The 27,472-nt window shown below is 41.4% G+C and overlaps 1 protein-coding gene across 1 annotated transcript in view; it reads right to left on the reverse strand.

Moving 5' to 3' along the window:
* SLC1A1 (solute carrier family 1 member 1) overlaps positions 1 to 26,902 on the reverse strand; it is a gene marked incomplete at its 5' end in the record, with an annotated part of 52,078 nt that extends 25,176 nt beyond the window's left edge. Inside the window, 2 exons of the mRNA XM_082497832.1 lie at positions 11,648 to 11,788; positions 26,812 to 26,902. Coding sequence (XP_082353958.1) covers positions 11,648 to 11,788; positions 26,812 to 26,902 — 232 coding nt within the window. The remainder of the gene's footprint in view (positions 1 to 11,647; positions 11,789 to 26,811) is intronic.
* Positions 26,903 to 27,472: the final 570 nt, after the last annotated feature.

Here is a 27,472-nt window from a genome sequence, read left to right on the forward strand (position 1 = left end):
GGGCTCTTCTGACTTATAGTGATTATCATCCTACTGGTTCCCTAGGGAATAACACATCCTTTGAGTTTGTCATACCGTTCTACAGAGGCATCCCAACTGAGCAGTGATATGAAGTGATATGATGGACACCCAGAATATTCTATTTGCGGTAAGACAAGGGGTAATGGCTTTAAACTAAAAGAGTGAAGATTTAGACAAGATATAAAGAAGAAATTTTTTAGGACGACCGTGGTGAAACACTGGAACAGGTTGCCCGGAGAGGCTATAAACACCCCATCCCTGGCAACATTCAAGGTCAGGTTGGGCAAGGCTCTGAGCAACCTGATCTAGTTGAAGATGTCCCTAGTCATTGCAGGGGGTTTGGACTAGAAGACCTTTAAAGGTCTCTTCCAACCCAAACGGTTCTATGATTCTATGGTAGTCAGGTTCACTTAAAATTTTTTTACAGAATGTTGCAACAGACATACGAAAATAGGAAAACATAGGAGAACCTTAAAATGCATACAGAGAATTTCAGTAAACAATCCTTCTAGGGGGACCACAATGCTTTATATAAAAATAGCAGTGTTGTTTTATTGCCAGAGGTGCAGTATGTTATGTGTTGTTGCAAAAATATAAGATTTACTCTTCAAAAATACTAGGGGAGGGAAAGAATGAAGCAGTGCAGACACAGTGCCCTTGAGAAATGGATAGATGTCTGAAATGCATGAAGTTACTTGGCTTCAAAAGATGGAGCTGGGAGTGTTTCTAATTTAAGACATGAACATTATCAAAATTTCAATTGCACCTGACTGTGGTATGACCTCTTGCTTTTTGGAATGTCATTTACCTTGTACTGACCATTCTCATTTCATCCTCTGATCATCACAGAGCTGTTGGTAAAGTCCCAACAGCAATATTTCTTAGACATAAGTGACCATGTTGAATTAGTTGCCATACTTCTCTTCTACTTGCAGTTGGAAACATTGATAATAATAAAATGGTATTTGGCCTGTATCTTCAGAAGTGACACGTGATTTTTGCTTGAGGAACTGAACACCAAATTCTAGCTCCAGTGTTTACCTGTGTAGCAAGCTTATTGCTTATTTTCTTATTCCTCTATGTGTCTAAGAGAATCCAAATTTGCATTCTTGTTCCATGGTCTACTGCCAGCTCTAATCAGCTACTGCCAGAAGATGAAGGAATCTCACACATACAAGTTAGATTTCATCCTATTTCCATGTAAATTTTGTCATTGTTTGACAGCTGGGTGATGGATACAAGTGGGAAAGTTTCCTTTTCACAGCAGGGAAAGGTATTCTCTGCTGTCCTACGAATTCGGGACAGTTCATAAGCATGAAGTCAGGTTTGGAGAGATCTTTGCGCTCAAAATGCCTGGCACCACCTATGCAATCTCCCTTGTGACTCATCAGTCCACAGCAATTCTTCCTAAACAAGGACATGGGTTGGAGTCACACTCCCTGAGATTTGGAAAAGGTATGAATTGACTAAATGTTAAATTCACCAACTAATCTGAACTTTGTCACCCAACTAGTCTATTAGTGATGTGTCTATGTCCACTTTGGACATCTGCTTTTGCAAGGCAATCCCAGTGCTACCTCTCCATTTCCTGCGTGAAGAATGCTCTTCTCAGGGCTTCTGAAAAACAAGGAAGAGTACCAAAACCAGCTGTCCTCTGTCCTTTTGTCCTTGGCCCAGTATTTTGTGTTGTTCTTGGCCTATGCACACCTTTTGAAGGGAAAACTGTGTAGTATACTCTTCAGACAGTAACAGCTGCAAGGGGAATCACTGTTAACACTGGTGAATTCGGAGCTTATACTTTATTGAAGCTGTCTTTGACTCATCTGTGATTTTCTCCTCTTCTCATTCCAGACTTTGAGCCTTTTCCGCCTTTTTAGTTGGAATGGTCTTGTAGTAATTCACAACTGTCTATTAAAATACCACCTACATACACAACTTCAGTCAGCATGACTTCACCATTCAGCTGAGACACAGGACCCAGATGCTCCTCTCTGTTGTTATCTGTAGATCATTCTCAACCATCTTTCACTTGATATGCACCTGATATAATTTTATTTTTTCTTCCTGCGTAGTGTGTCATGGGGCTCTGAATTATCTTTTCTATCTAGTCTTCCACTAGCTAACTGAATGACGCATATAGCTAAATCTTATTAGAAGGACAGTTCTGAGTCAGATGTTGTCTGAGAAGGTCAGGGAATGAAGAAGCTATGCCAAATGGAAGCCCCAAAGACACTGTGAATATGCAGTCTGTCAAATGAGATTTTTGGTGACCCACCACCTTTGTCTTTAGTGTTTGTGACTAGAATTCTTCCATTCCTATTCTGTCAGTCCCTCTGTAAAAGCAGTTATGCTGTCTTTCATTGTTAGTTACTGAAAAGGAAAAGGATTTCTATGACAGCTTGTAGCAATTACCTTTCCAATAGACTTGGTAGAAATTTAATTAATCTCTCTTCTTTGGAGCAAATGATTGTTATTCTACTAGTATTGTGTAAATGCAATAGAAGAATGTCTTACAAATGAACTGAAAAAAATAGTAAATTGGGGGGGCGTGGAGAGGGAGAAGAGGGAGAGAGGGATGCATGCACGTAATGAATAAGCATCTATTAGTACTATTTAAATACCACAAAAAAATTAAATCAGAAAATTCTCAATTCCTACTTACATGATGTAGCAAGACCACTGGATTATCACAATAAATATTGGTCTTCTAGCTTTGAAGAGGCATTGAAAAAAAGCTTTTTTTTTTTTTTAAACAGACTAAAGCATGGAATGCAATAATAGTTATAAAGAGTATTCCAAATACTGAAAGAGGGTGTCCTGGATTATTTAGGATGGGGTTGAAAAAGTAGCTGTTATGAACCTTTCTAAATACTAGATAGAAACGGAGGAATAAATGCAAGATGAATAGCTTATGGCAATGAAAAGGACAAAACCATTATAAAACAGAAGGAAGTTCAGGTAAGATGTAAAGAAAAATTTCTGACCCTGGATATCAGTTTGCTAAAGGACTGTTGTGCTGCCCTGCAGGTATTTGGCACAATCAACATTGCAGGATTGTATTATGACCTTTCCCTAGAGAGTTTATTGGACTACATGCATAGAAAGAAGGTATTTAGTACTGCCTTCCATTCCTCTTATTTGCAGTATTACTTGTAGGAAAAATTTAATTTTCCTCTAGAAAGCTCTTAGAGGTTATATAATCTCAAGTTAATGGCTTTTTCAGGAGATACGATGTTCCTTGGGTGGAATATAATAAGAGCTTATAAGGAGTGAAGATGACACATCGATCTGGCAAGACAGACAGGCTAGCAAGATTCGTAACAGAAATCAGATTCAGTTCATGCATGTAGCAGAAATATAGGTTCTGCACTGCTTCAGGTGAAATATGTATGGAGTGAATACAGAAAACCTGGAATACTGAAAGTACTTTATTTACCTCAAAATTGCTGGTGGTAAAACATATAGGTGACAAGTTTTAGCTTCCAGACTCTTAAAAGGAAAACACAACACTACATTTTTTAATTGATCATGGTGTCAACAAACAGGGAAATGGAATAAAGAAGTGAATGTGATATGGTTTATATAGTGGAATTGTTTACATCCTGAGCTCCAGAACAGAAGAGCAGAAGACACTAACTCACTTCAGACCCATCCACAGTGGTGCCACCAGCAACCCCCAGTGATATGGCTGGGACAGGAGGCAGTGATTGCCAATGCTGCACAATGGCTGTTGCGCTGGGGCTCTCTGCCCTTGAAAGCTGGTGGTAATCATGCTCCATGAACCAGAAGTGCACTTCAAAGTTTTATTACTATAATTTAAAACCTTAAATAATGTAGGGGCTGTCTCAGTTGCATAAGGTCAACTGATATTGATGGGAAAGGAGTAGATGACTGTGATAGAAGTAATCTGAAGAGGATGGGCACAAAGCCTTGTCCATTAATAGCCTATGACTCTGCAGTCCTCCCTGCCTCAGTGACTGCACATGGACAGCGGGGACAGAACTTCCAGCAACCCTCAGTACAACTGAAGGCAAAATTCATTAACAGTAGTGTAACATTTTCTGTCCTTTGCACAATGTACATGATACAAAAGGAGAAGGTGAGTCTCCTGTCTGAGCCCAGGTTACAGGTTTACTAATACTACACAAGGGACTTGCTTTCTCAGAGGTTCTTGTAATTTCAGAAACATAGAAAAGCAAAAGAACACGCAGATATCCCAAGAGACAGTCGCTGAGCATGTTAAGCTAGAACAGGGATTCCCTAAGGCATGTAAAGTAGTGTGCCTACTGGTGATGCACAGGGCCTGTTAAGGATGCCTCAATCACAGACCATCTCTCAATAGCTGCGCTTCTTGGACTTGCAGAAATGGAAACTGCTGAGGCAGCTATGACCCCAGGAACAGTGACACCAAAGGAAAATTCATTTGGAAGCCGCACACTATAGGAAACAAAACAGATTTGTTCTCCCACTGTTTCCTTGCTTGTGCTCCTTTACAGTACTTTAAATCTGTGGACATTTTATAGCTAATGGAACTGGCAGGTCTATTCCTGAGCACAGGCACAGCCTCAGTGTGTTTTAACTTCAATTACTAATATAGTGGACCAAAAAAAAGGTTGTTTAAGTCCGAATTTTTCTAACTTTCAAAGACAAACATGAGAAATAAGAACAATCTGATTAATAATTTACTTTGATTTTTTTCTCATTGCATTCCCGTTCTTGTCTCCCATTTTATACATTTTTGATTCCATTTACCAAACTCAGCAGCACTGTGATAAAGCAAACTAGTAGCTTCCCAAACATAGATATCAGGTAGGAAACTGACACTTTAATTTTGAACACTGGAAAAGAACATATAACCTATTCAAGACACCCATCTGTCAGCCATGATTCAACATTCTCTGATTTCACAGGGAAAGCAATGGTCTCTGCAAATGGCAAAAGTAATATGGCCCAGGTACCTCACAGGGACATTCTTCCCTCTCACACGCTTGTAATAGGTCATTGTTAGCTAGAACATACCAGATTTGTTGTGGAATCATTATCCTTGAACTAAAAGCAAGAATTGCAAATAAAAGAGTCTGCAGTTGGTACTGGGCAAGGTGTAACTGGCAGGATGCTTCAGACAGTACTGCAGAAGTAATCAAGGCAAGCCCTGGAGTAAAGAAGTTTATTTGTATAAAGAGTTTATTTGTATAAAGAGTTTATTTGTGTAGTCATGGAAACCTACTGGTTGGAGCACTGTCAGACCCACAGCAAGGCACATATTCTATTTATAACTCACATACAGCTGCCCTCAGAAAGGCAATTGATACTGTCTTTTTTTCACTGTTCCTGAGGTATGCTGTGTGTAACCTACAAACATCTCACCAATTGCTTTAAGAAATTTTGGTGTTCCCCATATCTGACACTGCACAAACCCACAAGCCAGGACACTCCCATGCATCTGTTCTATCCTCTTTGGAGCTGCCTGTGAAGACTGGAAGTGACAGAAACATAAGGAAAAGCTTTATTAATGTTTCGTTAGGGAGAAAAGATAAGAAATAAAGGAAAGGTACTCCACTCTCGTGAGACCCCACCTGGGGTACTGCAGCTCTGGAGTCCCCAACATAAGAAGGACATGGACCTGCTGGAGCGTGTCCTGAGGAGAGCCACGAAGATGATCAGAGGGCTGGAGCACCTCTTCTATGAAGAGAGGCTGAAAGAGTTGGGGCTGTTCAGCCTGGAGAAGAGAAGGCTTCGGGGAGATGCGATAACGGCCTTCCAGTACCTAAAGGGGGCCTACAGAAAAGCTGGGGAAGGACTTTTTACTAGGGCATGTAGTGATAGGATGAGAGGGAATGGCTTTAAACTGGAAGAGGGCAGGTTTAGATTAAACATTAGGAAGAAATTTTTCACTGTGAGGGTGGTAAGGCACTGGAACAGGTTGCCCAGAGAGGTTGTGGATTCCCCATCCCTGGAGGTGTTTAAGGCCAGGCTGGACGTGGCCTTGGGCAACCTGGTCTAGTGGGAGGTGTCCCTGCCCAAGGCAGAGGGGTTGGAACTCGATGATCTTCAAGGTCCTTTCCAACCTAAACCATTCTATGATTCTATGAAACTGGACCATTGTCTCCAGCGTAAGTCCTGTTGCAATTTAGACAGAACACAGATTTCCAAACATTTACTGCCATTACATACGCTGTGAACCTCACTCCATGAAAAAGAAGGCTAGAAGTGATTAAAGGGGACTAATCTGCTCAGTGTGCAGATGTGATTAAATATACTGCATAACTCTAGAGAATTTTCATTCTCTGAATGAAATTAGAGTTGTGAATATTCAAGACTTTCAAAGACATTTTATAGGCTTTTAAGTACTCCCAGAATGATTAGATTTAAGCCTCAAAACTCCCAGGAAGCACGCAAGAGATTCCTCTCAATTCTTTCTCCCTACAGGGCACCTAAAAATAATGTATTTTTGGTATTTGCCTAATCATTTCTTCTTTTAGAGCATTACTTCAAAGAAATGGATATGCTGTGTGGAGTATTACACTCAGTACAGGTGTAGTTCTGGATGTCATAGCAATTGTCTTGAGTAAAACTCTAGGGTTTTTATTTTCATTTTCAATTTTCCCATGCCAATACAGCAGGTAATAGAAAATACAAATAATTCCTTCACATGAATGATTCATTAGTGTACTATTAGCTAATTTGAGGGATAGAAATCTCATGCAGATCCAAAAGAGCTAGACGTTTTGAACTGAATTATGAGTGGTGGGCTTATGGGTCAGAGTAAATTAAACTTACATCTGCCATCCATTAAAATAATTATGAGAAAAGAACAATTAAAATTTGGCTCTCAGGTAGACTAAGAATAATTTAAAAAGAGCATGGCACTACTTGGACTCTTGTGTCCCCAAAGCAAGGTCCTATGAACCATCCTTTCAAATTTTTCCAAACAAGAAAATGCTTAGTGCTTATGATAATTTTTTTACTAGGTTACAGTTCAGCCTCCAGGTCGGAGAGTGGAAAAATTCCACAAATTGAAACTTATATGAGATGTAAAATAAGGACATAATAATGCCTTCCCTCTTTTACACTCTGAGAAACTGAGTTTGCAAAGGAAAACCACATTCTACAAAGCCCTTCATTTATCTAACAAGGGAGAATTTTGCCTTTTCAATTTGACTGTGTTCCCACTCTGATTGAAGAAGTCAGTGAGAGTTTTTCCACTAAGACAGGATTTCCCCCAGCAAGTTAAAATTACAAATCATTTAAATTTCGCAGGAACTCCCAGAATCTCAAGGAGTGATTCCTACCATCACTGCCTTTTCTGCAGGCTTGATTTATATAATTAAGTCCAAATGAACAAGGATCTGGTCAAGGGACATGTATTTGTACATAGCTCACTGTCTCAAAAGCATATGTATAAGTTGGTATTTTTCAGGCTGTGACACTACCTTTTAAGAAATTCTAATCCTAAAAAAGAAACCTACAGATTGTATTTGCAGTAATGTCTTGGTGATTCTTGTGCAAAAATGTTACTAATCACCAAAATCCAGTATTTTGACATGACATACATTCACAAAATAGCCTCCTGTAGGCATCCAAACTTCCTAGATGACTTTGGACCCAACACCGTGGTCTGGTTACAATTATGCGCTGAATGAGCCACTGCAATTGTCTCTCTGCACACTCTTAGCCTGCAGCAAAGGCACAATAGCATGACTTAATGTTCAACTTTCTGTCATGGTGAGCTAAGTAGCATCCCCTTAGCTTGTGAACCAAAAAGACAGTCATTCGGGCCCAACTGGTGTGTTATCATGTTTTACTGCAGTAACTTCATATGTATTGGGGCCCTAAATGTCTGCCACTGAGCAGACAGACATGTGAATGTGTACACAGGTCTGACAGCTGTGAACATCAGGTACATGTGGGGTCTGCATAATATACAAATCCTGAGGAGGTGGGCATACTCAAAAGACACCTAGTCCCACCAAAGACAGCCAGCATGCAAGTTGTGGTGCTATCCTTGTATGTCCCGCGTTTAGTCAATAATGATGAGGTTACTTTTGACAAAAATACTTTTGTGTCTCATTCCAGGGAAGGTTAACAGCCAAATGCAGAGACATGTACCCTCGTCACTAACAGTAAGGTGCCTGTCTTCTTTACAGACATAGCTAAAGACAGATCCTGGATCCTCAATTTTTTCATTCTTCTCGTTGTTCTCCTTGTATTTTTTGAAAGTGTGAATTTTGCTTTGGTGCTAAATTCAGGATTTCAAAGAGGTCATATTGTCTATCTTGACTTTAGTAAGGCTTTTGACACTGTCTCCCATAACATCCACACAGAAAAACTGACAAAGTACAGATTAGATAATTGCACAGTGAGGTGAACTGAAAACTGGCTGAATGGCCAGGCCCAGAAGGTTTTGATCCCCAGCACAGGTCCAGTTGGAGGCAAGTAACTACTGCTGTACCCCAGAGGTCAATACTAGGGCCAATACTGTTTAACTTCATCAGTGACCCAAATGATGGGGCAGAATGCTCCCTCAGCAAGTTCACACATGATATAAAACCAGGAGGAGTGGCTGACACATGAGATGGTCTTACTGCTTTTCAGAGGTACCTGGATGGGCTGGAGAATTCGTCTGAGAGAAATCTCATGAAGATCAGTAAGGATAAATGCAAAGCTCTACATCTGGGGAGGAATAAACCCAGGCACCAATACATGCTCCCAGCCATGCTGGAGACTGACTGGCTGGAGAACAGTTCTGCAGAGAAGGACCTAAGGGTCCTGGTGGACAACAAGCTGACCATAAGACAGCAACGTCCCATAGCAAAGGCGGCCAACAGCCTCCTGGGCAGCATTATGAAGAGCACTGCCACCATGTGGAGGGAGGTGATCTTTCCTCTAAAAACAACATCAGTGATGCCACACCTGGAGTACTGTGTCCAGTTGTGGGTTCCCCAGTAGAAGAAAGACATGGACTTACTGAAGCAAGTCCAGCAAAGGGCCACAAAGACAATGAAGGGACTGGAGCATCTCTCACATTATGAGAGACTGAGAGCTGCAACTGTTCAGCCTGGAGGCTCAGGGCGATCTTATTCATGTGTATAAATACCTGATCGGTGGGAATGAAGAAGATAGAACCAGGCTCTTCTCAGTGGTGCCCAGACACAAGACAAGAGATGACAGGCAAAAACTAAAAAACATGAAATATCATCTAAACAGGAAAACACTGTATTGCCCTGAGAGGTTGTGGAGTCTCCAAGCTTGAAGATATTCAAAACCTGACTTGACATGGTCAAGGGCAACCTGCTCTAGCTGACCCTGCTTGAGCAGGGAGAGTTGGACTAGATGGTCTCAAGAGCTTCCTTCCAACCTTAACCATTCTTTGTGACGCTGTGTGAAAAGGGAAAAATAACTAATGTGCCTTATGATTATACACAGGCCTACTTATTCAATTCAAATGTGCATTTCTGATGCTTGGATGGTTACCACATTTCTTCTAGAAGAGGCAAAACATCTCATCAGCATCCTGAAGAAGGATGCAGGTGAACAGTAAAACTTGTGCATGGACATGCCTGGTCCGTTTGCTTGCCACACATTTCAGTATTACTTGCACACAGGCAGCTAGTGCTTTTGTCTTCAAGAGCAGCAAAGTTTTACATATTCTCATGAAGTAGCTTCTGTTCTTTATAATTTTTTTCCTTTTTTTGCCTCAAAACCTAGCATAGAAGTGGAGAAAAAATAAGCCCTTATTTTCTATGTAAATTGGATATGCCAAGGTCAGAATCAGAACATCTCATTCTCATCTCTATATGAATTTAAATCCTGAAATCTGCAATCTTTAAAATCCAAGCTTGTGCTAGTAGATACAAATGCAGTTTACTCATACTGGAATGTTAAACATTAAATAGCAGCATAATATTTTTAACAGCGTGATTTTTGTTTCCCCTCGCAAGTGCTACACAGGGAAACATTTAATAATTCATTTCAAGGTTGTCCTAATGATATCATTTATTTCTGAAGACACAGGCCCAACTTCACCCACAAAATAAAAGCTTGTTTGAAAAAATAAATGTATTAGACTTATCTTGGCAGCTTTTCCTGGATTTCCTGTCACAGACTTAAGTTCGATATGATAAAAGTAGAATTCAGTTTTCCTTCACTTTCTGTGTTATTTCTTCCTCTATATAAAAATGCTGCTGTCCTGTCTATTAATTAAAACACCAAGCCCTTTTTATCCTCTCTCTGTTCTTCTCTCCTTTACATACTAACAACTGTTATCTCCCTTCATTCCTTTGGACACAGCCCTTGACTATTTTCTGCTGCCATTTCTCACTCTGCCTCTTGCAGCTTTCCTTTCTGGATGTCTCCATCTTGAAGCTCTTGACATTCTCCATTTTAATTCTAGCATTGGTTCCTGTCACTCTGCATTACAGATATGCCCCAAAGACCTTGGAGCTTCCCTTAGGTTCTTCCTGTCATAGGACCACTTTGGGGTGCACTGCTGAAATTAGTGGTATTCTTGGCCATGAACTTTGAGGAGTTGGGAGTTTATATTCAAAATCCTATTCTTGAAAGCACTTTCATAGCATGATCAATATCCCCCTTTCATTTCCTGATCACAACATGCTCTCCTTTTCTGCAAATGTCTTATGTATTTCCATGACCATCCAACCAAACAACAAATACCCAGACATGAATGCATTCCCAAAACAGAGGCTTTGTGGAGATGAAAGGGGACAGTATAGTGACAAATGTGCCCTGATTCTAAAAACAGTTGTGACTAAAAATAGTCACAACCCTTGTTCCCTCAATAAAGGCTTAAAGAATAAAGACAAATTTGTTTTATTTTCTTCACTTTTTTTTTTTTTTTTTTTTTTTTTTTGACGTCCAGTTCTGCCTCTTTGCTTTGGGCTTGCTCTGGCAAGTCTTTCTAAATCTTTCCTACCCGGTGAGCTGTTAGCAAACTAACATGTCATGGCAGGGTTCCAGCCAATGGCTTGCTTGCTTCTTCCAAAAGAGGAAAACTTTGCTATTCTTTCCATAACTGCTTCCTGGCCACAGTCTCCCCACTCTCCTGCACTTCCCCAAAACTCCTTTGAACCAAGCATACCAAACAGATATCTTCATTTTTCCCCCCCCCTAATTTACAGTTTTCTGTCAGGTCAGTGAATTTAATAGATTTCCAGAAGGATTCAGCAAACCCCAGAGCTCACACAAGGTACTTCATGGGAGTTTGTTGAGACAGTAAGCTATGAGATCAGCTCTCCCTTTCTTGTGAAATGGCAGCATGGGACTACTTACAATAGTTAATTTTGTACCTGAGAATATGCAGTTGCAGCTTTGAGCTTGCAATTTGCAACTGTTTAACCCACTCCTGAAAACAGGGAGAAAGAGATACAAAAATCTATAAACGTGTAATTTTTTATCTCACAGCTCTTTACAACTTAATTACCAGATAGTGGTGCTAATCCTTCCAAATCCATTCTCATCATATAGAGAAAATCTTAATCTAAATGTACTGCAATCTGTACTTTTCATTATTGAGTTCCACCAAATTGTTTTAAAAGGTATTTCTCTTAGAAAGAAAGCTAAACCACAACGATAATCTCATCAGCTAACAGTACATTTCCAGTCATACCTGTGATCATACTTGATATGATTAATGGCAGAATGATGAGTTTGAGCATTCTCATCAGCACTTCCCCAGGAAAGGAAAAGTAGAATTTATCCAGGTTAGACAGTTTGCCATATTCCCGTACCAGCATGCCAACTCCAATACCTAAAAGGCACATAAAAAATGTGACACAAATTAGCAGTAATTTATAATAAAGACATGGGGAAAAAAGAAGAAAAATAGGAGAACAGTAAAACAAAATCGAGCAATAGACGCATTTTTACAGCTGTGGTGGAACTTCTAAAGCAAATTAGACATGAGATGTTTCCTTTTTCGTTCTATATAATGACAATAAGAACAGTGATAACATATGTAATTCTGAACTTGGAGGATGTCTTTAGGTATATTGGAAAAGTCTTGATTATGCCCTCTGATTATCAATCCAGTCCAGCAGTGGCTTTTTATCTGTTTTCACTAGCTCTAGAAGACCCATAACTAGTCAATATAATATATAAACACTACCAAACATTAAAGAAACTGATATGTTTTAAATACTTTAGATAATTTGTATTGGCGAAAATATCTCTACCCAGCAACAACACTTTCAGTAATTGCTGCTCTACATAATTAGAAAAAAGTGTGACTACAATCACTAAATTAATTTAATAATTTCCAGGAAATTGATCAACAAAAATACACTCAGCATATTTCACACTCATTCCACAACATGACTAATCAACAAAATACCAGACTACAAGTATAATCAGTGACTGAGCCATGGCACAAGGCACCTTCATACTTCATTTTATATTTGGATTAAATGAATTATCAAACAGCTCTAGCTCTTGAGATAAATCACTGATAAGAGTTCTACCAAAAGAAAATAAATCATAAGTCCAAAGACAAATTTATTCCGTTTGACAGGCAATACCTTTATTTTCCATTTCACCACGATTTTCAAATGAAAATCGCTGATATAAGGAACATGTTAATCAATGTTTAGAAAGCATTATGACTGTTGTTTCACATAAAAACTTTGTAATGCTTCAGTTCTGGCTAAACCGAGTATCAAGAGATCTGATTTCTAACTGGATTCAGTGAGAGACACAGCAACTCAGAACCCTTCATTACCCACTGAGTGCTGAAAGGTGCTAATTCATATGAATACACTCACTGAAGTTAATGAAATTATTTACACCTCTTGCTATTTTAGTGACACGAGTGGTGTATATTTTGCAGCAGAATTGTTCCAAGAGCACAGGAAGGTGCTACGAGTCTACCCTTACCAGCCTCAGTGGCTCATGTAAAGTTGCCCAGGAAAGCTGCTAGTGCTCAAGCCAAATGCACCTCTTCCCCCAGCTTTATTTGTGATGGTATACAAGGAATTTAAATTAGATGTTGCTCAAGAAGCTGGTGTGAAGTTTGACTAAACAGGCTTACAGGATAGGTTCCTTATTTTAAGTGATTGAAATTGTGGAGTTGCACAATACCACCAGGTTCAAAATCAGATTTAGGCAAGTCTACAGACACCTGGTCCATGCTATTGATACTGAAGGAAATAGACAGGGATCCCATATCCAGCCCTCTACTAAAGAAGAAACTCATTAACATTGTCTTCCAGAAAGTATGGATTTTTGCAAAAATCCTCCCCAAAGATTCACCATGGTTGTTGTATGCGCTAGTTCACAAGTGATCTGGATGTTAGTTGATGCAGAAATGTAAACTACTATTTACCTTCACAGAATTTGACTCTTGAGAGCACAAAAAGATAATGAACCATCTTTTCTGTGCTCTATCCACACTTGCAAAAAGAAGCTTAAAGAAAATAGAGGCAGATTATGAACTCCTACCAAGTCTTTCCTGTTAATAAAGGGATGGAAAGTGAGCAATTTAACCTTTCAGGCAAATAGACTGCTCCAAGCAACTATTAAGATTTCTGATTTAGGTGTCATCTGCGCCAGAGAACATGGACAGTTTAAATTCCTGGCATCGATCTTGAATCTTAATAGCCTTGAAGATATTTGCAATATTATGTAAATGCCCTTGATCAGTAATTGATAAGACACAATGATGTCTATTTCTAATCTAGTGACTAAACTAAATGTTTGGAAAATAATTAGTCTGCACTTTAAGATAAGCCCAAGCAAGATAAAACTCTGCTTATAAAATGGTTACAAGTTGCTAAGGCTTTGATCATGAAAACACTAGTGTAAATAGTTGAATCTGAGCATACAGGTCTCCATGTCTTCAAACTATTCACATGACTTAGGGTAGGCATATGCTTAAATGTACATTTATTAAAAGTTGTGTAATGCCACTTTACTTTGAGCAGATGTGACTAGGACATGTTCTAACCACGTGCCTTTCATTCCAGGTGGTGACTGTCATGTTTGACCAGCTGGGAACTTTATCATTGTACATTTAGCACGATTACTAGCAGGTAGAGATTCACTCTCATTTTCAGTCTTCAGAGTTCTCTTTTCCACTTAGAAGTGGAAAACTTCCCATGTGCTCTCAAAAATTTTAGTAGGGTTTCCTTAAGCTTTTTCACTTACATACTTATATTTGTTTAATTTTTTTGGTGAGGATGTTATTTATCTAGTGGCAGTAACTGAGAATAGACTTCCTCATTCCAATAATCTCTTGAAATTACATTATTGTGCTCCCTTCCTTGTTCATGCTATTCCTTTACCAGACAGAGTACTTGTATCCATATTAACTCGTGTACTGTGACAAACTACAGTAAAATGCAGCTACCTTTGGAGCTAGCATCTAGCATATGCTGCTTGAATTTAGCATGGGAATACAGGAAGAAATTTTATTTTGTAACACTAACAAGAGAAAGTTAGAAAGTTAGCAGAATAAATTTGCTTATGCACTGGAAATGGATGTAATAGAACTTTTAGATCTTTGTCTCAATAACCAAGTTCAAGTGGAATTTTCTTCAAGTGAAATTATGATGCACTGAAAGAAGTGTGGCCCAGCATAAACATATTTCACATGGTCGCCAGCGTTTTTAGCATCACATTGATTACAGCAGCCCTAAGCAATTACACACTAAAGTCTTATAAAATGTTACTTTCTCTACATGAATGCTACTGATACTCCACCATTTCTGAAACTTATTCTTACATATGCAATTACTTTTAACAACCACAAAACACCCTATAGTAGGCAAAGCCTCTACTATGTATTAAGATTTTTCCTTTCTTTTCACTTGTCTTTTTTTCATTTATGGAATAATTTACGTCTGCTATTTTAAAGAGCAAAACCTCACTTTTCCTGCTTGCTGTCTTCCTGTTTCCTCAGTTTCAACAACTGCACCTTTCTTCTTGTCCATGCAAAATTATTTTTTCTTTCTTTTCCTTCCCCTCTCCTTGCTCTTCCTTCTTGCCCATATGGCTAAGTTAGGTTATGATTTTTGAGCAATCCTTTTTTGTGAGCAATCCTCTACTTACAGCTTAATGGCATGTACTGCTTAAGGTCCAGATTTCTGCAATACTGGGCAGAAGGAAAGAATGAAGATGCAAAAAACAGTACAATCCCATGGCTTTAATTTAATTTTCTAAGGCAAATACTTTGTGACTGTGCATAGTACAGAACTTGGTGTACAGCATGGTGTCTACATTTTTTCACTGACGCAGAAAGTGAAAGGTGCAGTCTGGGTCCCTGGGATTGCAACACATGAAGAGGCCACAGGACATTTCTCTTGTGTGAGCCCATATGAAACAACACATGCCTTGACTCCCTGGCACTACTCTCCCAGGTAGCACATAGCCTTTTTACAAGTTCAGTAACAGAGAGAAAATCCTTCAAAGCAAGCCATAAATGCAGAGTAAGAGAAGTGAGGGGTAAGTGTGAGAAGAACAAGAGAAGAAAAACTGAAGAAGAAAATCACTTAAAATGAGCATACCAAGAAAAATCTGTTGGCACCCATCTTTCAGGTAGGCCCAGCATAAAAAGCTAGAGGGAATATATGCTTCATCTGTATGGGATGACCCATTTCTTGTTGTGTTACCTGGGGAAAGGGTAGCAGGAAGTACTGCAAGGGAATAGCACCTGCAGCCGGCTGCACTGCATGTAGTACTGGATCCATCACATCTGCCAAGCCTGAAGTTTTCCAGGGCCTGGGAGATGATGGCTGTGTGTAATAAGGTAGCAGAACCAGTCTGGCCTGTGTACGTGTGAGTGAACCACAGAAGTTAGGTAAAATGTGTCTTGGGAGACCATTATGTTGTAGGTTCTGCATATCTTGCAAAGCTAACTCTGTCACATTGGGTATCTGGTGAACACTCATCACAATCTGCCCTACATCTAGAGTATGTCTTTTTGCATATTGCTGTTGTTTCTGAAATATTGACTAAGGAAAAAGGCAAATTATTTGCAAGGGAATAACTATAGGACTACTACATTTTTCTTCAAGTACCGTGCTGCAGTTTATGACACAGATTTGGAAATGAGTAAGAAAAGAAACACACACCCTATTCAAACAAATTCCATAATCTCTGGGCTCATCTAAACTAGCACACATGGGGAGTGTCACAGATTGTCCTAGAGCTATTGTAAACTTGTGAAAACGTGCAGTCCTCTCAGTAATCACCTGAGCAACCAAATGTGCAGACTATTTACAATTTTTCAGGGAGTGATGGCTCAATCCTGAAGCCTTTTTTTTGTATAATTACGTGCGGTCAACATAATTCAGATCTTAAATTTGAAAACTCAGAACCCCTGAGTAGCTAAATATATTCAGGATATGCAGTATGAAGTGACTGTAGTTACTTGCTTTACGTCATTACCGTTTTGTGTTCGATGGTCTTGAGAATCTGATTACATCTTTGATAACAACACAGAATGATACCACGCACCTTTACTTTACCTTCACTCACAGGTAAAACAACTCACCATTTAGAAACAAGTAACTGAAGTCCACACATAGGACCAAGCATGTCTATTTCTCACTGAAAGGGAATATAAACCAGATAAAATTGGTATCTAACAGGTAGGACTCCCTAACACGTTGTTTGCACTCATGGATGACAACACCGATACAGGATGCACAGTGTTAATAGGCAGGGAGTTCTCACCCCACCAGTGTGCATGACACCGCAGAAACAGCACATCACCTTCAACTCCCACTGACTTTATTATGGGAATGAACACTAGGAATGAACCATAAAGATAATGGGAAAAGAAATCCAGTGTCTATTTCTGGAGGACAAATAATCTGTTTTGTAAAATGATCTGTTCTGAATTACACCATGTCCCCTTCTGAAAGAAGTTGTGGTATTTATTTTTCCTGTTTTCATACAATTCCAGCACGTAGAAACTCCCTTTCACTGGAGCAGTTAGTGATTCTGGCTAATATGGATAGGCAATGAGGGAATTATAGCAATTTCGCTTTAATATGGCATTGAGAAAAGAAAAAACGTGGGCATGTTTCATGGTTCAAACCTGGTATTATTTAATTGTACTGCAGCAACATGGATTGTGCTATTAACAAAGTGATTAAACTCCTCATAATTTCACGTGATATGTTGTTCACATGACAGACTAAAATACAATTACTTCTATCATATTGGTAGGCCTTAATTGGATTATCTTTGTAGTAGATGATTCATGGGATTGAAAAGGCTGGCAAACAAAGTTCACTGTCTTGATTCGAAACACAATACAAAACATTCAATATAAACATGTCAAACTGCAGCACAGCCATGCAAGATTTTTGCAGTCTGTGATACAGTCTGAGTCCTTTCGTAATATTTTTATAAAATCCATTTTTTTCTGCTCTTCCAAGAGTTTCTGTAATATCACTGGCTGTCTCTTAACTACAAAGAAATACACAGTACTAATTACAGAACACTAAAATAGAGGGTGTAGAAGAAATTCTTACTTGTAATAATACTTATAAACTTATTATTTCCACTTATTAATTCTCTTTTGATTAATATTAGTATTTTCTAATGTCACACATTTTACTGTTTTACATGCTACTTGACAATTCTAATAAACATACTTGATTGAAAAAAAACAAGGTCCTTAAAAAGGTTCTTAGTTGACTGAAAAAACCCAAGATTCTTAGAATATTGCAGGCAACTACTGAGGTAGGATTTAGAGTCTCTGGGGTGTAATTGCATGGCAACTATCTTAAATCTCTGGATGTTGGTGTTGCTCAGAGTACCAGCTTGCTTACAAAGCTATGTGAAGAAAAGTCCTCTCAGAAATCTCCAGGAAGATCTTGGTCAGATCCTGGTCTACTGAAAAATATTTAATAGGAATGTATTGGAGGAAGGTGGGCTCTTTCCTCCACCGTGGATTAGCCTGTTGAGAGTGCAGCAGTTGTAAATTCCTTCACAGAAATAACATAGTGTCATCTGAGTGCAGTGTGAGGAAAGTTTGGGTGGACAGTGACTCTCTGTGATGGACCTTCAGGAATGAAGGCAAGGTGGAGCACTGGCCAGAGGGGTAAAAACCAGCTTCTCCAGTGTGGGGTACTCCCCTTAGTCACAGCAGCTGTAAAAGCCACTGCAATCAGCAAAGCCACATAATTCCTGCTACTTTCTGTGCTGCGGGAGCCTGTAGCAGGGCTGATAACACAGAGCAGCCTGTAGCAGTCACTGATAACACAGAGTGGCCTCTCTGCAATGCCGCCCTGCAAAAGACCCACTCCACCCTCAGTCAAACCAAGGGCAGTTAAAGCATTCAGCCAGGAAAGGGGAAATAATGGCCATTCGTGCATGACTACAAGTGACCACAGTTCTGCTGAACACTGAACCAGTGCTGTCCCAGAACGGCAATGTGCAGATGGCTAAGCAGTTTGATAACTTAAGTCTCTCCTATTGAACTCCTAGTTTCCTCTCATTTATCTAAATATGCTGTAGGTGAATTTCATGTGTACATATCTTCCAAATACTTTCAGTATGCAGATGTAACTTCTGAGAAAGCCAAGACAGAAGAATACAGTTGAAGGAAAGAAAAAAAAAACAATTATGATCATGCTGTATATGTATACATCTGTATATGTATCTCAGTACACTAGCAAGAACAGAGAGGTATTGTGAAGTATTCATTCCTTGGTTAGTCCTTAAGTCTGTTAAGATAAATTAAGTTTTATCAGAGATACAGTTTGCCTCTTTCATAGCTTTTCAACAAACTCAGTGACTTATTAGATTTGTGAATTTAAGCACAGTACTTACAACCTTAACACAATAAACACCATATTATAAAGATTATGTCATAAATTAAGTAACTCGGGGAAAACGACAGTTGTTTCCCAGCCTATATTTCCTCATTAATTTGGATGTGTCCTGATGAAAGCACCTGTTCTGTTGGGGAATACTGTCTGAAACTCATCAAGGCTTCAGGAAAAGTGAACTCAAACTGGAACACATACAAAGAAGGACTATAGAGTGATGAAAAGAATGAGGAGCCTACCCTCTGAAAGGAGACTAAAGAACTTGGTTTATCCAACAGGGATGAGGAAGCTAGAAATACAGAAAATGGCTGTATAGCAGAGAAAGAGCAATGTTTTAACAAATGGATGCATACTGAACTGCATACATTTAGACCAGAAATTGTAAGGCTTTCAACAATCAGACTGATGAATATAGCTTACTAGGAAGATGTGCAGCACCAAGAAGCCTATCCAGCTTTAAGGTGGAGCATGATATGTTACAGAAGTTTATATAAAATGGTGTAACCTGAAGCAGCAGTACACTAGACGTGATAACCCAGGAGGTATCTTTCTATCTCATATTCATGTGTTTTACAGTAAATTTGAAATGTAATGTGACAATGGTAACTTTCCCTTCTCCTTTTGCAGACCTTTCCCTGGGTCTTTTCAGCTTTCACTTCTTGGGTGCCTTCTTTAACTGAGCTATCTCCTCTGCAGTCATCCAGACATGTACTGGTCTTGCTGTCTCCAAATCCACTCAATTTTATGAAATAGTGCTTTAATTTGGACCCTTTTCGTCATTTATTTCAGATACTGTCAAGTCCCCAGTTCGGGTGTTCCAAGTGTCTAACATTTTGCTTACATGGCCTAACGTATTTACAACACCAATGGCACCATCCCAATGCCACCAAAATAATTAGAGCTTCTCATCCTTTCTTGTAAAAGCCCACTGATCTTCTGTTCTCTTTCCACAACATGTGCTTGCTATCCCAAAGCTACATGAGCACCTTTGTACATCCTGTATAGCCCAAGAGATATTAGCTCAATAGAGCACATGAGGAAAAATACATCTTCATTTAAGACCCCTGATACAAACAAGAAACAAAAGGCCTGGCAATGGTACAATAAAGGTGAAAGGCTATTACTCTGGAATATCTGTCAGATTCTAACCCTTGCTGCAGCTTCTGTTTTAAACAGTGATGAGAGGAAAGGACAGCAAACAGGACATACTGTTCTAGCTATCCACTTGCGGTAAGGGCAGTGCAATGATTCTGACTATAATAAATTGAGATAAGCAGACAGAAAGGCAATTTAGTGGAAACTAAAGAGAGACAGATAGTGACGTGCAGAAACATTGTTTTATGAAACTAATGAAGATATCAAAGTGTTGAGAAATCAGACACATGACCTAGAAAATTAGTTCAGATTAAGCAAGGCCATGTTGTTTGTGGTTCCAAAAGCATGAAATGACCAGGAAATGACTGTTTTGCAATATATTGTGAAAATACTGTGATTATATATAATCCATAGAAATTGTTATCATGTAATATTTAATCTTCTGGCATGCTAATGGGTTCTCATGGAATGTGCAACATGTGGAACAACGGTAGAGAGAAAAAATAAACCTGGAACACTTAGTCCAATATAGCCCTGATCTTCACCATAATATATGACAAAGATGTGCTCTCACACCATGAGATATTGTTGTGGGCCCATAAGTCAGAATGTCTTCTAAAAATCTTATGAGACTTTTGTAAAAATAAAAATATTTGCAAATAAATAGATTTGCAAACAGTGCAAGTGTTGCGAGTAGCTTCAACCTGAACATTATCTATTTGCTGGGGTATAAGAAAGTGCCTTTATGCTTTGTTAAGGTGTAAACGGAAAACAAAAAATATTTTTGCAAATATATTATAGTATTTTCCCTTAAATAATATCGGGAAATTGGAAACAGTAAGTATTTTGCTGGTATTAGTATTGGTGTTATTGTTTCAAATGGAAAGAAATATTTCATTGTCTTTGGTAGCTTTGGGGGTTTGCAAAGTGTAATTGATCTTAGGGTCACTCCTTTCAAAGTTCCCTTCATTTAAAAGTTCAGCTGTAGTTTCACTTCATTCACACAAAGTGAAACCCAGGCTTTATGTTAAAACAAGACACAAAATACATGGACAATAGGAAAACACTTTACATGCCAGAAGAACAAGTAAAAGTTAGATTTTCTTTGCTTCAGAACAATGCAAGAGCAAAAGATGCAGCATGCTTAACTTCAGCTATCTTTGGCTTCTTTTGTTGGCTGAGGTTTCTGGCTCAGAGCATTTTTGATCAGTAGTACATGGAACGCTCAGATGAAACTGTTGGCCACTCTGCATTTTACTTTCTGTCTTTCAAGTTAAATTCAGACATTCTTTCTGAACAGATCGCATCCTGTATTGAGCTGTATGCAGTGTGACTGAGAAGAACAGACAGATAATCATCACAACTGCTAAAGAGGCATAAAAAGTCACAAGTATCATCTATGCTGCTCTAAATCACACCAGGAGGAAACTGTGATCTTCTCTCAAATTTCCATGTCATCACAGTTGATTCAGGATGTCTGGTCTTCACTTGTTACAAATTCCAAATTAATAAAATTTCATGCTTCAGAATTAAAGAATCAGATGTTTGCTTTACAACTACACTTGTCAGAAACAGACAGGGTAATTCCTCTACTTTAGTATATTCCCTTTAATTTTAATTTTTTTCCTGATGTGAAGAAAAGAGCTCTGGTTTTGCAGGTATATTTTAACAGCCAGTTAATCTGCTTCATTGTTTGCAACCTTCACCCTGTATTGTGCAAGCAAAGAGAAATGCTACAGAAGACAGCCTAAACTAAGCTAACAGGCTACTCTGTGGTAAAGGTACAAGGAGGTGGGAATGAAAAACAGCAAAGCCATATGCAGAATGGGCTTTCTATTTTAAATTATACATGTCAGAAGCAGAAAAAACTTACTGGGAGAAACTGAAAAACTTTTTAGGTTTATGGGGTTTAGAAGCTGCAGGCTACATCTGCAAAAGAAACTTCCCAGCCTCAGGAGTATGGTAAGCTCCCTGGATACAGGGTGGCCTTCCACATGGTGAAAGGCCGTCAACAGAGTGATACGTGACTAATTGTTCTGTTGTCGTCTTTGCCCTGCGAGACATTCATTCTTGTAAGAACGCACCAGTGGGCTTCCAGTAATGCTAGCACGTGCTGACACTTCTCTGTCATGGATAAATTTTAAAGGAACTACTGCTTTTAAAAGCAGGTGTCAAATCCCCTCTCATCTGATTGCAGAGGGAGCCTAGCCTTTCTAGCTACAGTTAGTAGGTGTGAATGCACCTGACAATTTATTTTTTTTTAACACAGACCTGTGAATAAAATATATCCTTATAGGGAGATATTACTACTTAATACTATAATATAAAATAGTAATTTTCATTAAAATAAAATATAATAAATTTTTGGCATATGGACTGCTGGGGTGATATCATAAAGCACAAAACAGAAGCTCCAATAGCTGCTGCACTCATCAAATCCTAGAAAACAGCTATAGCTATACCACTTAAAGTTTCCGCAATGCTGATGTTACAGACAGGAACTAAGTATATTCTAATCTCACTCTCAAGCGCAGGGATGCTAGCCTCAACCTTCCAACAAGGGAACTGTGTGAGCAAGGTACCCGATCCTGCAGAGCCCTAATAAGCTTCCCTTCACTTCAAAGGTGCAAAAATCAGTTATTCGGGCGTGCTGGAGACGTTGACCCACCCCCTCTCCCTCAGGCACTGCACCGTTGCCTCCATCCCCGCTTCCCGCAGCTCCGCATTCCGCCAGTGCCGCGGCCGCCCCGTCCCCGGGCCGTCCCACGGCCACCTCGGACAGCTCCCGCCCCGCCCCGCCCCGCCCCGCCCCGCCCGCACGGCGGTGACGCGGAGACCCCGTTCCTCCGAAGCGCGGAGGGGTACGGCGTGAGCGCCCGGCGTCACGTGCGTGCGTGAAGAGCGGGGTGAAGGGTGCCGTTAACGGCAGAGTACAAAGGTGTTCTTCGCCGCATTTCTGCACCTTTGATAAACATGATCTATGGCTGGATGAAGCAAGGGTACCCGCCCTTCAGTCTCTCGTGACGGGTGGCGGTATCTATCGAAATATTGCATTTCTCGTATATTCCTCATGAATATGTGAACAATTTCAGTGTCCTACACATGTGCTGTTGAAAAAATACAGCCTTCGGAGTCCCAAGCGGGCTCACAGGTATCTGAAGTTCTGAGTTTGTTTACAAAGTGACAGACTGACATCCCATTAAGCAACAAATAAAACGTACTTGCAAATTTACACAAACCGAGTCCCTCAGAAGCCTGCTCTCCAACCACAGAACTACTACAAAAAGATATTGGTCTAACAGATTTGAAAGACACAAGTATTCAAAAAAATTGCAACCTACTTGTGTATACTTTCTAAATATGTAAAAAGATCTCTGCTTTAGTGTAGTGTGTTACTGCAACTCAATGCCTGAGACTGTAAGTACTCAAATCACTTACACTTTTATTTCTACTGTAAGAAAAAAGCTGTTCTGCTGAAGACCTGCACAGGACTACAAGCTATTAGGCTATGACCTGAAGACTAATGAATGAGTAAGTACACATCATCAGCCCTTTACCTTCATGACTGCTTTGGTTGCGTTGCAGCAGTGACCTCTTGGAGACAAAGTGATGATAAAAAATAGATGCTCTATCAGAATCCTATGAAGTGTGACTTAAACTCTCCCTTTGCAATTGTCCTTTGTAAGCCTGTTTCTGGGTGAGTAAATTTCAGGGATATTTCTGGTTTATTTTTACTTGATTGTACAAACTGGAAGCAATATAACTTTCTTCATTAAAGGCTGAAGAAGCACTTGAAGTAAGTCAACTTTTAAACTGCTTTTGTTAGCTCAGCTGCTTTGGGCTCAGTAAGGCCAGCGGAGCAAAAAGATGCAAGATATCCCTCCTTTCGCAGCTACCCATGTGAAGCTGCCACTCTCCTGCCCCTCTGCCTCCCAAAGAAGGGCAGTGAGACAGGGGAGGCACAGATGAGCTCAAACCTCAGTGCAGATGACCCACTGCACACCTTAAGTATACACTAAGAACTAATGAACAATGACCTTGCTTCTCAGGCCCAGTATTCCAGCAAATCTATCACTGAAATTATACACAATGCAAGCCCCAGAATTAGCCCCGAGTCTGAAATTCGGTCAATTTCAGACTCCAAATCTTAATTCATAGATCTCCCATAGATGTCCCCACATCAGTTTGAAAAAGAATCTCAAAGTAAGAAAAAAACCCTCGAGTCTTGAGTTGTGTTTTCTTTGAATAATACATACAGGTGTTTTCACCAACAAGATGGGACATTCTTAAGATATTTTGTGTACAGATTTTAAATAATCCCCCCCCCCCCCCCAACTGCTGTAAAAGAAATTCCAATGTATTTGAAAATCTAATGACAGGCAAATGATTGAATCCTTCAAATAAAACACACAAAATAATTACTCCTGAAGGAAGAAATGTTTGGAATTCTGAGGGGTTTCTGTCTCCTCTTGTCAGAGAAGGGCACAAGAAGTAATTGGGAAAACTTTTCAGTTTAGTAAGGGTACTAGCAAAGATAAGCATATCTCACTAGGATGCTGAACACGGCTCTGATAATGATGCACAAAAAAATCATGATTCCATACGATAGTGCTGGAAGATCAGGCACTTCGCAGCACAGCTGGACAGCTTTCACAGTACATTTCCACAGCTTCCTGCATTCAGTATTTCCACTCCTCACTCACGCATATTTCTTTGAAAAGTCTAAACATATTTTCTGCTTTCAAAATGATAAGTGGTACTCTTCTGTTCATGAATGCTAAATTGTTCCTCCAAACTAAGTAGATTAATAAACCTCAGAGCAATTTCCCAGTGGATATAAAGAAAGAATAAATATGTAAATTTAATTCTGAAGGTTTTGTGAACTACAGGTATATTACAAACATTGCTCAAGCTGTAACAAAAAGATAACATACAATTCAACTGAGCCATCTGTACAAGAGTTTCACTGTTCTCCTTGTGTAACTTATTTCACCTCCATGAAATACTGAAAATGCAGCAGATACATAACTACTTGCAAAATTTAATTTGGTCCAAAGCTCAAGGAATTTTTATGACAACTCTTTTCGATATCATACAGTTCCCCTGAGTTCTGGACTGTTAGTTACAGTGTAGCAGGTAAAGACCTCCAAAGACACAGGAGGCATTTGGGTGCCTGTCACTCTCTCACTGCAAATTCCCCCTGGGTATTAGGGAGATAGGGTCAATTTGTCCCCACAGTTTCCACAGTGCCAAGCTCTGTGGAAACCACAGAGGAATCTCATTTCAGAATGATCAGCTTGTAGGATCACATCACACACTTCAGTTCTACATACATTCATTGAAGATAATGAGAGGGGAAGATTTCTTAACCACTTCTGTAATTGGGAAGTAAGTATGTTGACTGGTAGAAGTGTACCTGACAGGAGTACATGGAAAAGCAATTGTACACACACAAACACAGACACATACATACACTCCTCCAGTTGTTACAGCCAGATTTTCACAGCAAGCCCTTAGCACTTGGTACATAGAACTCACAAAAATCTTTCCACTTACTAAAGAGGTGAAAAAGAACCGAGATCTTTCAAGTACTGAATGCATGGAGGAAAACACACATGCATACATAAGTACATCTCTGATCACAGCTTATAAATAGCTGGGTTGAATTCCAAAAGAATAATTCTCTCCTGGGCAAACACGCACAGAAATAGGTATGTTCCAGCCAAAATTCAAATCAGCAGAAAAGTCATCTGAAAGAGGCCCATCAAACAGCAAGTGCTGTTAATGAAATACTTAAAGCAGCACTTCTCAACGGGAGTAATAATGTAAAGGAAGCTCTGCATGCTTAGCATCAAAATAATCACAGGAGAAAATTAAAAGGGTGTGTGACTACGACCAAAATTACGTCCTATGGAAAAGTCTCTTCGGCCAAGTCATTTGACAGCTTCTCTTGGCCCTTTTACCCACACATTCTTAATATGATGGCGTTCAACTCATTCCTCCCTCAGAAACTTGTTGGCAAGCAGAGGAAAGATCCACCTATTCTTTACAATGAAAAGCCAGGGGGCATTGCCAAACTTTTCCGGTTGCGTTGCTTTCTTGGGCCATCAGAAGCACTCCATCCACCAGAAGCCACCACCAGCGCTCTCCCGCCCAGCAGCCTCCATCTCGGCCGGGCTCCCACCTGCAGACTAACCAAAGGCGCCCCGAGCCCGCATCGCTCCCCAATGGTCCGTCCCGACTCGTCACGCTGCCCCGTCCCTCCAAGGTGTGCAAACGCGGCCCGGGGCACCACCTGCAGCACCCACGCACGGAGGGCTCACGCTCATCCGGCGCACCGGCAGTTTTTTTCGTAACACGATTTCACCCTGCTAATTACCAGACCTTTGTCACTCGGGCTGGCGGGACGCAGGCGGGGTGTTCCTGGGCACCCCGCCGCCCACCCCATCTCCCGGGGGCGCCGCGCTGACCCACGCGAAACCCCCTTTTCCACCGGCCGCCACGGCACCGGCCCACTGCGGACCTGTTCCCCGCGGCCGCGGGTACGCGACGCCCCGGCCCCGCAGCACCTCAGCCGGCCTGCGCGCCGCCGGGGGAAGGCAGCCGGCCCCCCTCGTCCGCCGTTAGAACCGTTAGCCTTCCACGGCACCGGCACCGCGGGGCGGGGGGGACGCGCGGATCGCTCCGCACCTCCCGGCCCGGTCCCGCGGCAGCGGAGCGCCCCTCGCTGGCGTTGTCCGGCGCTCCGCCGCGGGCCCCGGTCTGGCGCCGCGCCGGCTCTGCGACGGGCAGGGCCGTAACGTGCCGGGCAAGGCCGGCCGTGGGGCGGCGGCGCCGCGCTCCCTCGCTGCTCCTCGCTTCCCCCCCGCCACCTCCGCCGACCACCACCACCACCACTCACCCATCAGCACGGCGGCCACCGTGCTGAGCAGGAGCCAGTTCTTCCTCAGGAAGCCTGGGCAGCTGCATCCTTTCCTGCCCGCCTTCGCCATAGCGGGGGGCAGCAGCGGCCGCGGTGAGGGCGGGGGCGGGGGGGGTGACGGGCCCGGGTCGCTCCACGCGTGCTGAGCCGAGCCGAGGCGAGGCGAGCAGTATCGGCGGCCTCCCTGCGTGCGCTCCGCGCTGCTGCGCGGTTACAGGGGGAGGCGGAGACGTTGCAGCTCACCTGGCAACGGGCGAGCCCGGCCCTCCGCCCGCCCCTCGCCATGCCCGCCCAGCCCGCCGCACGCCCTGCGACTCCCTGCCCCCCCCGCCCCCAGCCCCGTTGCCTCCCTGCTCGCCCAGCTAGCCCGCGGGGCGAAGCCCGGCTGACGGTCACCTCTCCTTGCCGGCCTTTCCCACATGCCCGCCGGGCCTGTGCATGGGGCACAGCGTCCAACCGGGGCGCCGGGCCAGCGCCCCTACCCTCCCCCCCCCTCGCCCCGGCCTTCCCCGCGGGGCCGCTGCCCGGGGGCCCTTCACTTCGCAGACCCCATGGCCGCAGGGCAGGGCGAGGGGAGGAAGGAGCAAAGGTGGTTGGTGGGCCCTGCCGAAAGCTGGTGGCCATGGCTGGTGGGGTTCCA

Source organism: Vanellus vanellus (assembly GCF_965231255.1).
Source record: "Vanellus vanellus genome assembly, chromosome: Z".
In the NCBI taxonomy this organism is placed as follows: domain Eukaryota; kingdom Metazoa; phylum Chordata; class Aves; order Charadriiformes; family Charadriidae; genus Vanellus; species Vanellus vanellus.